The sequence below is a fragment of the Megalobrama amblycephala genome, linkage group LG21 (genome assembly GCF_018812025.1).
Source record: "Megalobrama amblycephala isolate DHTTF-2021 linkage group LG21, ASM1881202v1, whole genome shotgun sequence".
In the NCBI taxonomy this organism is placed as follows: domain Eukaryota; kingdom Metazoa; phylum Chordata; class Actinopteri; order Cypriniformes; family Xenocyprididae; genus Megalobrama; species Megalobrama amblycephala.
This window is the reverse complement of record NC_063064.1, coordinates 15,027,033-15,039,194: the sequence shown is the minus strand read 5'-3', so window position 1 is coordinate 15,039,194 and position 12,162 is coordinate 15,027,033. Positions and strand designations below refer to the sequence as shown.

Sequence of the window (12,162 nt, the reverse complement as noted above, 5' to 3'; positions counted from 1 at the left end):
TGACATTGTGTCCTTCTCCTATGTCTTAATATGAGCTTGTCATATCTCTTTGACACTGGAATTGAGGGGAAGGTCTCTGGACAGTAACACACAATGACATTAGTCGGCTCTGTCCGAGTGGGGCACACGAGAAATGACACTGATTGATGGATTCTTTTCATTTATAGATCCTCACTCTTGGAGAGTCCGAAGAACAGAGCATTTGGGGCTATTTAGCGCTCGCTTTTTTTTTTTTTGTTGTTGTTGGTTCTGTGCGTATGCCTGTACAAGCACACACAATGGACGGATTGGGAGTCAGAGATTCTGCCCTGGGCTGACAAGAGCTGAAGGGGCCAACTGACAGGACGGGCACTTCTCTGTGAGTGAGGAATGGACAGAGGGAGAAAAAGAAAAGAAGGGATGGAGAAAGGGGTGACAGCAGAGACATACTTTATTAAGTGGTTTCTAATTTAATCTGCTCCCAAACTTGATTTCCAACAATATGGCCACCCTCATCAGGCCTGCAGACAAGTCCACACGTGAGCCTCTCTCAGAGCCAGACGCTATTTCAGTCCTTATCACACTGGATTAGAAAAGCCTGGACTCTGGCTGACATCCAACATCAATCACTGTTTTCTTTGTTTTAGAATAATGATGCAGTGAATGAGTTGAAAAATGAAACAAATTATTATTAACAATACATTTTTATTATATATTTTTTAAATTATTATTTCTATTAAATTATTGGGGAGTGAGAGGGGGATGAGATTGGAACATGTTGCAGGTCAGGTTCCAACCTGTATTATTGTTGTTGTTGTTGTTGTTGTTGTTGTTGTTGTTGTTGTTGTTAAATGATACACCTTGAGGCTTTCTATGCTGGGTGTAAGACAATGTTAAAATAATAAAAATAATAATAATAATAATAATTAATGAAAACTTGGTCAAAAATGATGAAACATATAATATTAAATAATAATAATAATAATAATAATAATACATGATGGAAGCTTGTTAAAAAATGTTAAAAAAATACCAAATAATAATAATAATAATACAGTACTAGATGTATTATTATTATTATTATTATTATTATTGTTGTTAAATTAGGCTTTCTAAACTGGGTGTAAGCCATGGTTATAAAAATAATAATAATAATTGAAACTTGGTCAGAAGGATGTAACAAATAATACTAAATCATAAAATAAAATAAAATAAAATAAAATAAAATAAAATAAAATAAAATAAAATAAAACCAGTGTACTGGTGCATTAATTTGTTATTATTATTATTATTATTATTATTATTAATAGACCTCTGTAATCTCAAAGTAACACTGATTTTAGGTTGTGTCTCTCACTTCAGTCTCCCCCTACATCTGCCTCTGCAGGTATATGGCTTTAACAGCAGACAAGAGGGTGAGTTTTAGCATTTTTCCAGGTGAGGAAAGAAACTGTTAGTCTGAAACTGTTAGTAGTTCTATAGGCAAACAAAACAGAAACACTACTAAGACATGAAAAGGGCCACTATTTGTTAAATGTGTCAGTATACAGTATGTGTGTGGTAAAAGGGCTTGTCTAGATGTAGCAAAAGTTGCAACAGTTTAACTATCATTCAATAACGAAACTCTATAAAATCATCTGCTGATCATTTCTATATCCCAGCTACATATTTGCCAACTCTCATTTCAATAAAAGTAAATTCTTAAAATCCCAGAATGAATAAATTGCGCGAGTCCACTGCTTCAAGGACAACACGAAATCTTTTAGAGAACGGCTGAGAACAAACAGCCAATGTTTCCGATTGCATCCTAATCCCCACATTTAAAACTGCAACCACAACAATTTAATTTGACGCTGTCGTAAGGTTAAGAGAAAAAAACGAAAACACTGGTGGCAAGACTTTCTCCAGATGAGAGAAACTGGTGTGAACTAGCAAGTAGTTATTTGGTAACATTCCACTGATAGCTTCCAGAAATAATCAGGGTGAAGATGCACTGTTTTATTCATAGTATGTCACTCTTAACATGGTAATTACCAGCTGCTGAAGGGTGCAGAGCATGCCAGTGGTTTCACAGAACTCATTTAGTGCAATAAATCAGCAACTACAATAGAGTAAATCACTATAATTATATCATTTACCAAATTCTCCATTTGGTCGGAAATCTTTATTGTTAAATAAAGGCAACTGCTGTGGATTTCGTCCAACAATAAACTTACAAGGAACAGATGGATTTGATCTTGCACATGATTTTTAATTTGTGAATCTCTGCTTTGATTTGAGAAGCCGTTGACTCAATGAAGCCATGTTGAGAGAAGGCAAATATGCAACTGCTAATCAGAGCAAAACATCCAGAAATAAAATTTCACATGCAGTCTAGTCTTCTAAATAAAAGTGTGTTTGTATTTCAGACCTAAGGAAGTAAAATAGAGGGAGATTTGGTAGAAGAAAATGGGATGAGGAGGGCTAATGTGAGTTTTTGAAGAGGAATAGCGAATAGCACATTGCTTTTGTCAGATAATCCGGAGCGGCTTATCTGATCTGTGCCTGCTACAGTGAAGCACTTACCCTTCAGTCCGGCTACAAGAGAGCAGGGTAAGAGGGAACAAACCAGAGTGACATATAGACTCGCATGAAGCAGAAAGACAGCAGAGAGAGAGAGAGAGAGAGAGAGAGAGAGAGAGAGAGAGAGGAGAGAGGGAGAATATTCCCTATACACAGGGTACAGTAAGCAAAGCATGAGAGAAGGAGGTTCTGATACACTTATTCATACACACACACACAAATAATTATCTGAAAAGGGGAGAAAAAGCATGAGATCTTTTTGAAATAAATACAAAAAGAGAAGGAAGGAAGGTAGGAAGGAAGGAAAGATGAAGGAAGGAAGCAAGAAGGAAAGAAAGACCAACTGTACAAGCAAAAGGCAAATAGGCAAAGGAAAGAAAGAAAGAAAGAAAGAAAGAAAGAAAGAAAGAAAGAAAGAAAGAAAGAAACAAACAAACAAACACCAAATGTACAAGAGAAAGTGGGCAAATATGCAAAGAAAAGAAAGAGTGCGAAAGAGCTAAAGAAAGAGCAAAAGAGCGAAAGAAAGAAAGAAAGAAAGAAAGAAAGAAAGAAAGAAAGATCAAATGTAATAGCAAAAGAGGGAAATATGCAAAAGAGTGAAAATATGCAAAAGAGTGAAAGAAAGAAAGAAAGAAAGAAAGAAAGAAAGAAAGAAAGAAAGAAAGAAAGAAAGAAAGAAAGATCAAATGTAATAGCAAAAGAGGGAAAATATGCAAAAGAAAGAAAGAAAGAAAGAAAGAAAGAAGAAAGAAGATCAAATGTAATAGCAAAAGAGGGAAAATATGCAAAAGAAAAAAGTGCAAAAGAGTGAAAGAAAGAAAGAAAGAAAGAAAGAAAGAGTGAAAGAAAGAAAGAAAGAAAGAAAGAAAGAAAGAAAGATCAAATGTAATAGCAAAAGAGGGAAAATATGCAAAAGAAAGAAAGAAAGAAAGAAAGAAAGAAAGAAAGAAAGAAAGAAAGAAAGAAAGAAAGAAAGAAAGAAAGAAAGAAAGAAAGAAAGATCAAATGTAATAGCAAAAGAGGGAAAATATGCAAAAGAAAAAAGTGCAAAAGAGTGAAAGAAAGAAAGAAAGAAAGAAAGAAAGAAAGAAAGAAAGATCAAATGTAATAGCAAAAGAGGGAAAATATGCAAAAGAAAGAAAGAAAGAAAGAAAGAAAGAAAGAAAGAAAGAAAGAAAGAAGATCACATGTAATAGCAAAAGAGGGAAAATATGCAAAAGAAAAAAGTGCAAAAGAGTGAAAGAAAGAAAGAAAGAAAGAAAGAAAGATCAAATGTAATAGCAAAAGAGGGAAAATATGCAAAAGAAAGAAAGAAAGAAAGAAAGAAAGAAAGAAAGAAAGAAAGAAAGAAAGAAAGATCAAATGTAATAGCAAAAGAGGGAAAATATGCAAAAGAAAAAAGTGCAAAAGAGTGAAAGAAAGAAAGAAAGAAAGAAAGAAAGAAAGAAAGAAAGAAAGAAAGAAGATCAAATGTAATAGCAAAAGAGGGAAAATATGCAAGAGAGTGAAAGAAAGAAAGAAAGAAAGAAAGAAAGAAAGAAAGAAAGAAAGAAAGAAAGAAAGAAAGAAAGAAAGAAAGAAAGAAAGAAAGAAAGAAAGATCAAATGTACAAGCGAAAGAGGGCAAATATACAAAGGAAAACTAAAAGAAAAAAACAGTATTGAAAATGAAAAAATGCAAAAAGGAAAGCAAACTGCAGTGAAAGAAAAGTGAAAAAGAAAGAGTAAATAAAATAAATAAATAAAAAGAGCAATAAAAATAAAGATGGTTGATTAAAATGAACCAAAGCAAAGAATATGTAATGACGAAATGTATGTGGGATGCAATACAAACGATTCCTGACAGAATCAAGCGGTGCAGATGAAAATTGAGATTTTTCTCCCTTTTTACAACACCAATACAGTAAGTAGTTACTCTGCTCAGGAGGTGTACACTGTTGAGTTTACACTCAAAGGACATTAATGAGCATTAGAGTGAAACAGGGTGTAAAAACATCAGTAGTGCACTCTTTAGAACGGGAACTTATTTAACCGATACACTATAGAAAGATTTCATGCAACAGTGTGACTGTTATAAAGAGTGTCATTATACATGCAGCTCTGGCCCTGTGTGTGTGACTGCAGTCAGCATGTGTGGATCCATAGAGTCTGCAAATTCATACTTACAGAACTGAGAGATGGGAGCATCAAGCTGTGGTGCTGTCCCTCCTTTGGCGTTGAGTTTCTGCACCTGGGTCGGGGGGATGGGTTTGTGGGACTGGCCAGTGGCACGATACATCGCCTGAACCCACAGGATTCGATCTTGCTCATCGTCGCTGGCAAAGATCACAGTGTCTCCCTCCTTCACAGCATTGAAGAACGTCCGACCGCCGTCCAGACCTGGATTCAACATAGTGTTCATCAGTTTATACTTTAAATGGAGTGAAATTAATCACTGTGTAAACAGTGACTACAGTGGACATTTAAAGTTATGCAGCACTGTTGCAGAAGTTGAGCTAACAATCATTTTACAGCATTTATTCATTTTGGCTAAAGTTATATTCTACTGTTTACAGAGAACAGGCCAAATTTGAACCTGGGTTTCCAACTTGGGAGCAACACATATACAATGCACATAAATACCGTTAATGCATTATGCACTAAGATGAACTAACCGTGAATAATAGCATATTTATAAACACACATTAATCAAGATTATATATTTATTCATCAAGATGAATAAATATTAAGATAATTGTATTATATTAATTATGTTATCGTCAATAATAATAATACATTTTATTAACTAATTTTATTATTAAATGCTATAATCAAGATGAATAAATATTCATCAAGATTATAATATTATTAATTATTCTTCTTATTATTAAACAAGTTTAATAAATGCTGATTTAATGTTAATGTTTAAAATCGTATTGAAAAATCTTATTAAAATCTTATTGTAAATTATCATTTTTCTTTTTGTTGGTGTAACCTAATATTAATTATATTAAATAATATTTTATATTCACCTGAATCACATTTTTTGGTACCTCACAAAACATGATTTACAGTGTAATTGGTTTAAATTAACAGATATTGTTCGATATTGATATAATTGGTATAATTTATGCCCTTTTGTGTGACAGTATTTAGGACACAGTGCTTGATTATGCCTAAACATAATGTTTTATCGTTGTGTAATGTTTTATGCAACGATACAGAAGGTTTCAATGAAAGATAATTGATCCTAACTAGTTAATTACCTGTGTTTGTTTAACACTAATAAAATGAGTCATCTTTTCCTTGGGAATGAATGTGTATAGATCTTAGAAGCACATGCCACCTGCTGGTCTAACAGGTACTTCTATCCACCTTATTTTGCAATGCGGAAATAAGCTTTAGTATTTTCAATGAATGTAAAAGACTCCTGATTCATTAGCTGCTATAGGGAGATAACTAGAAGAATAACAAAGTGCAGTAAACAGTAAAACTAGTTGCGCTACAAACAAGTGTGTTTTTGATTATATGAAATTAAAATAATATGATAAATACCAGTTTACAATATCAAGCAGCATAACAGACTGTTTTTGTACAGCTAAAATAACCGGAAACTTTCCAAATTCAAGTTAAAAATGGCCACTCCTGCTCTTACTTTAAAGATACGGTGGATAGAACAGGTAGGGACTATAGACCTTATTCAGAGCAGCTGTATGAAAGGATGAGGCTGTGAGCCATAGACTTACAGTGTTTTCAATGACATCTGCTATAAAAAGCTGTATAAAGCTCCTTTATCAGTTATAAATTTCCACAGCTCATGTTGTCTTGAGTTTTTTGTTTACTGACATTTCTTGGACAGATATTTTTTTCCAGTGTTTTGTCAGCAGAACAATCCAAAAACACATTAAATAACAGTACAACCCACTGAAGATATATATATATATATATATATATATATATATATATATATATATATATATATATATATATATATATGTATGCCTCAAAGCCTCGCTTTCATTCCTGTTAAAAATCAAAGATGGCACTTCTGTAAATAAGGTCTATATTCCAGATTTTCTTTTCACTGTGATTGTAGCAATCTGATTGGCTGCAGTGACCTGGCTGAGGGTCGGTGTAATCCACAGTGTATCCGTCCAGTTGGAGAAGTTCAACAGGTTCTGCTTTCTTCTCCCTGTAGCTACACATGGCAAAGGTGTACTGGCTCACCTGGGAAGAATTTTGGTATATTAAACATAAATTATTTCGAATGCACTTTATTTTACAGTATATGCACTTTCAATGTACTTACCACAAAAGTACTAAGTGATGTAACTACATGGGTTAAGTTAAGGTTTAGGGGTAGGTTCAGGGTTAGTGCTTTTAGTTAATACCCACTTAGTGTCTTTACTACAACAAGTACATAGTATATTCATGCGAAACAGGACTGTAAAATAAAGTGCGACCATCATTTCAATTATTATGGATTATAAATTACAATATTATGAACTGAAACAGAATCATTGGTACAACTTTATATTGTTTATTACTACTATGTACATTTAAATGAACCATAACCATTCATTTCTGTAGTTACATTTATAATTACTAGGGGTGCGATGAGGCACTTAGCCTCACGATGAAATTTTTGCACACTATTTTTATGAAAAGTTTTTTCTTAGTCTTATTATAAGTACAAACAATACGTGCAACCATAATCAAAGTACTCTCTTAATTTTCAATGTGCAAACAAAGACCAAAACAGAGACCAGAGCTAAGAGGTGGTTACAACTACACAGCCCAGCCTAAGATAGGTTTGATATTAGGAGACAGGCTATTGTATGTAGCCTAATTTGCGCGCATCAGTGAGCTCGCGTTTTACTTTAACTTCGAATTCGCAATCGCACATACGCTGTGTATAGGGAGCGGCGGTGCTGAGCACGCATGCTACAAGATTTATTTATTTATCAGACGCTTAGGCTCTGTTGTGCAACGAATCCTCTGCCATGGTCTTGTCAGTCATCTCGTGATCAGTGAACTGTGATTCCTGCTGCACTGTGTGCAACTCTGCAGCTCGTGCTGGATGAGCAGAGCAGAAGTTTACAATTGAAGCGTGTTATCCAACTGAATTAAATGTTTTTTATTTCTATAAAAAAGGCAAAACAACAGTGGATGCAGTAGCGGTATGCTAATTTCATCCTCACGCTCCGTTGAGACAGCTTTTCACCTCAACAAGAAATCTCGTCACATTGTAATATCGCGAGATCTCGTGGCACCCCTAATAATTACACTTCACTTACACCAGTCACACTTTAAATTAGGCTTAGGTACAATGTATTTATTGTGTTTATGTTGTATTAAAAAACACTTTACGGGTAAGGTTAGTGACAGGTTTGGTGGTATGGTTAGGTTTAAGGTGTAAGTGAAGGGTAAACAAAGTAATTATAGATGTAATTACAGAAATTAAATATAGCTGCAAGCAGCAATTACGGGCCAAGCACAAAACGGCACAACAAGCCAGCCAACATGGCCGTGAGCATCAGACCAACAGCAGCAGTGAGCAATTAGAAAAAAAAAAGTTATTAGCATTTTTATCAATTTTGTTATATTTTTGACCACAAGGTGGAGCTGGTCTGAACCTTCTCAGGCTCCTTCAGGGCATTGTCCTGATGACCCATACCAAATTTATGAATTTTGGTCAAACCCATCAGAAGTTATAAGCAAAAATAGCCATTTTTCATATCTCCACTCCAGTAGGTGGCGCTGCGCCGAAACACTGTATAATGCCTCAGGTCATGCTTGTGATGACACGTACCAAGTTTGGTCTGAATATGATAAAGCATTGCAGAGATACAGCTTCAAGAGTCATTTTTGCATCATATCTCAAATTGTTTGCTCTGGTATACGAAAACTGTTTGACTTATCGACTTCAAATCCATAACTTTCTGTCGGCATGGTCTGAAGATCATACGGTTCAATTTTGGTGAAAATCGGAGCAACGGTCTAGGAGGAGTTTGAAAAAGTACGTTTTTAAAGAAAAACAATACAGCGGACAGGAAGTTCAGCTGACTATAGCAAATTTGATATCTATGTTCTCAGCATGACCCAAGGAATCTACAGAGACCAGTTTCATTACAATCGGTTAATATAGTCAAAAGTTATTAGCATTTTTGTAAATTTTGTTCTAACTTTTGACCACAAGGTGGCGATGGTCCGAAACTTCTCAGGCTCCTTCAGGGCATTGTGCTGATGACCCCTACCAAGTTTCATAACGATACGCTACTGCGTCATAAAATACAGCATTTTAGCACAAAATTCAAAATGGCTGACAGCCAAAATGTCCGATATGGGAAAATTGGATATCATTCGATTCGGCATGATGCCCCAAATCGAACAAGACCAAATTCATGATTTTTGGCCAAAGCCATCAGAAGTTATAAGCAAAAATATCAATTTTTCATATCTCCGCACCACTAGGTGGCGCTGCGCCGAAACGCTGCATGTTGCCTCAGGTCATGCTTGTGATGACAGGTACCAAGTTTGGTCTGAATACGATAAAGCGTTGCGGAGAAACAGCCTTATGTCTATTTTCGCAAGAACTACTTACAATTTGTTCACGTGTTTTTCGAAAACGGTTTGAGGAATCAACTTGAATTCCATAACTTTTTGTCGGCATGGTCTGAAGATGATCTGGTTCAATTTTCGTGAAAATCGGAGTAACGGCCTAGGAGGAGTTCGAAAAAGTACGTTTTTCAGAAAATTCAAAATGGCGGAAAAAATTTAATGACGGAAAATGACGTCATAGGGTGCCATCGATTCGACTTGACCTAAGGAATCAGAGGAAAAAGGAATTTTGTTTCTAGCCCTTATGGTTCAAAAGTTATTAACATAAACATAAGTGCAACTTTGGACAGCTGGTGGCGCTAGAGGGATTGAGTTAGAGACTCCAAATTTGCTATGGACAAAGGTCAGACTGTCCTCTAACAGTGTGCCAAATTTCACAACTTTCCCGCAAGCGGTTCTATGGGCTGCCATAGACTTCAAGAGCGGAAGAAGAAACGGAAGAAGAATAATAATAAGCGTACGGAACGCCAACAATAACAATAGGTGCCTAAGCACCTTCGGTGCTTGGCCCCTAATTACACCTGTAAACATATGCAGACATTTTTTTTTTTTTTTAAATACACAATAAATGCACAATAAATGAATTGTATCAAATGAATAACTTAATACATAATAGTTAAAGACACTTAATATAAAGTGGGACACCTTAACCCACCCTTAAACCAAACCATACCACTAAACCTGTCCCTAACCTTACTCAAATCCCACATCAATAGCAGCAATAAGTGAACACAATAAGTACATTATACTTAAGTTTTTTTGTTTGTTTGTTTGTTTTTTAATGCAAGTACATAATAGTTATAAAGTGTGACGGAAACATCTACTGCAGGCTAGTGATAGGGTTCAAACGGAGGGTGGCATCTCAGAGGGAGGCTGTCTTGGTCACTGACGGGGTGGAGTTGGACTTAGGTTTTGTCCTGCCAATCAAACAGGACTGATAGAAGAGTGTGGGATGACATGCTGTCACTCTGGATGTGAGTCGTGCAGTTAGGTGCCAGTCATACACACGCTCTCGCACGTTCTACACACACAGACGCGCTGCTGTCAAGACGTTCTCCGGCCCCATCCACAGCATTACACCAATCCAGCGCCTCCATCACCTCTGCTGAAAGTGGCAGCCCTCTCTCACTCCGACTCCGAGTGACATGATAAATTCAATGTCATGTGTGTGACGGGCACTTGGGCTGGCTTCGGGGCCCTAATCTGGCTTGGTGGCACCCAGGTGCCTTCGGGACGCCACTGGGGCACACGCCCGCTCACACATATACACACACACACAATCTCCCATCAATCCACTGAAGTTCGGGCCTGTCAGAAGCCGGAGCGGTCGCTGGTGGGGCCATTGACCCGCTGTCAAACCGACAGTTAAAGGATTTTAAATGACTTTGCTTTCTGATTACCCCTGCATGCTTTTGCTCTTTTAAATAACCTTGTTATTGTCGATGCTCTGCAAACTGCATTGTGGATGTAGAGAGCAGGAGAAAAACGCTAGTGCGAATCGATCGCTAGAATGCAACAGTGGAAATATAAAGCCGGATTCCCCCGCCACACACACAACCCGAGCCCCTCCGGGTCACTCGAGCACATTACCATATTCAGATGCGTAAAGCTGCATGCCTGAGCCAGAGAATCAAAGACGAGATGAGGGGAAAGAGGAAGAGAGCACAGAGCGTCTGCCCGCTGTTTTGTCACATCGCCTACCAACCGTAAAATAATTAGACTTCAGTTTGAATCATAATGCCGGCCTTATGCTGTCAACTTACTGAGAGGGCAACACGAGCACTCAGAAAGGCACAAAGAAAGACGATTTGGTGGATATAAAAGATTTATGTGGCTATCAATGCTCTGTGAAGGAAAGGAGGTGGTTGATAAAGCATTTCCGTATTCATATTGAGTTAAGCAACACTGAGGAAATAAAATGGCACGGCGGAGCCACGGGGAACTCTGTCACCACCTTTTTGTGACACCTTGTTTCAAAGCCAGCCTGTGTCAAACAGAAGCCCTAAATGGTCTACATGGTGTGGTAATTATTTATGAATAATGCAACAGTGAACTCACACCCACCCTGTAACACAAACCCCACATTAAATGCAGGGCCATTTAGATAGAATCTGTCAATCAAACGCTGGTCACTTAACATAGATAAGACTTGAGGCATAACATTATTATTATTTTTATTTTTATACATATAGTACTGTGCAAAAGTCTTAGGCCACCATTAGATGTTGTTTTAGCAATGGTATAATGACCATATATAATTATTTATCATTCTCTTTATAAGAATATAACTAGAAAACACAGGAAATTTGTATGCAGAATTAAAAAGCAGAAAAAAATCATGGGAAAAATGACTTCTATAGGCTTCTATATTTGGTTACCTCCCATTACACTTGAGCAATAGCAGGAACCTGACTCTCTTAAACCTAAATGGAATAGAAAAAGGACTGGAAGGCCAAGAAAATCTGATGAGAAGTTATTCTCAGATATTTTTCTTTGAGAAATTGCAAGAAGACCAGGTCACACTAAATACTGATTTTTGCTTGACGAAGCCATTTTGTTCAGTTACATATATATATATATATATATATATATATATATATATATATATATATATATATATATATAGTGTACATATTTCCTGTATTTTCTCTTTGTATCATAATAAAGACCAAAAAATAAATATGGATGGTCATTAAAACATTATTAAAACAACAAAGCTGGTGGTGGCCTAAGACTTTTGCACAGTACTGCACATTATATATATATATATATATATATATATATATATATATACACACACACACACACTGTATATACTGTATATATATATATATATATATATATATATATATATATATATATATATATATCATTTTTTTAAAGAAACTGATCATTTGATTCAGCAAGGATACATTAAATTGAACAAAAGCTTGAACAAAACTTTTATTTTGTAACAAAAGATTTATTTGTTTTATGATGCACCTTTTTATGTTGACAAAATATATTTTACAGTGTAGCA

The 12,162-nt window shown here is 35.8% G+C and overlaps 1 protein-coding gene across 31 annotated transcripts in view; it reads right to left on the bottom strand.

Moving 5' to 3' along the window:
• Positions 1 to 12,162, bottom strand: part of cadpsa (Ca2+-dependent activator protein for secretion a) — a 155,217-nt gene that overhangs the window by 67,387 nt on the left and 75,668 nt on the right. For 21 of the 31 annotated variants that reach the window (XM_048171780.1, XM_048171763.1, XM_048171782.1 and 18 more), the window contains 3 exons: positions 6,641 to 6,749; positions 4,710 to 4,922; positions 2,545 to 2,556 (listed from right to left, as the gene is read on the bottom strand). In XM_048171780.1, the coding sequence (XP_048027737.1) occupies positions 2,545 to 2,556; positions 4,710 to 4,922; positions 6,641 to 6,749 (334 nt within the window). The remainder of the gene's footprint in view (positions 1 to 2,544; positions 2,557 to 4,709; positions 4,923 to 6,640; positions 6,750 to 12,162) is intronic. The other 10 variants (XM_048171764.1, XM_048171794.1, XM_048171795.1 and 7 more) reach the window with 1 other exon arrangement.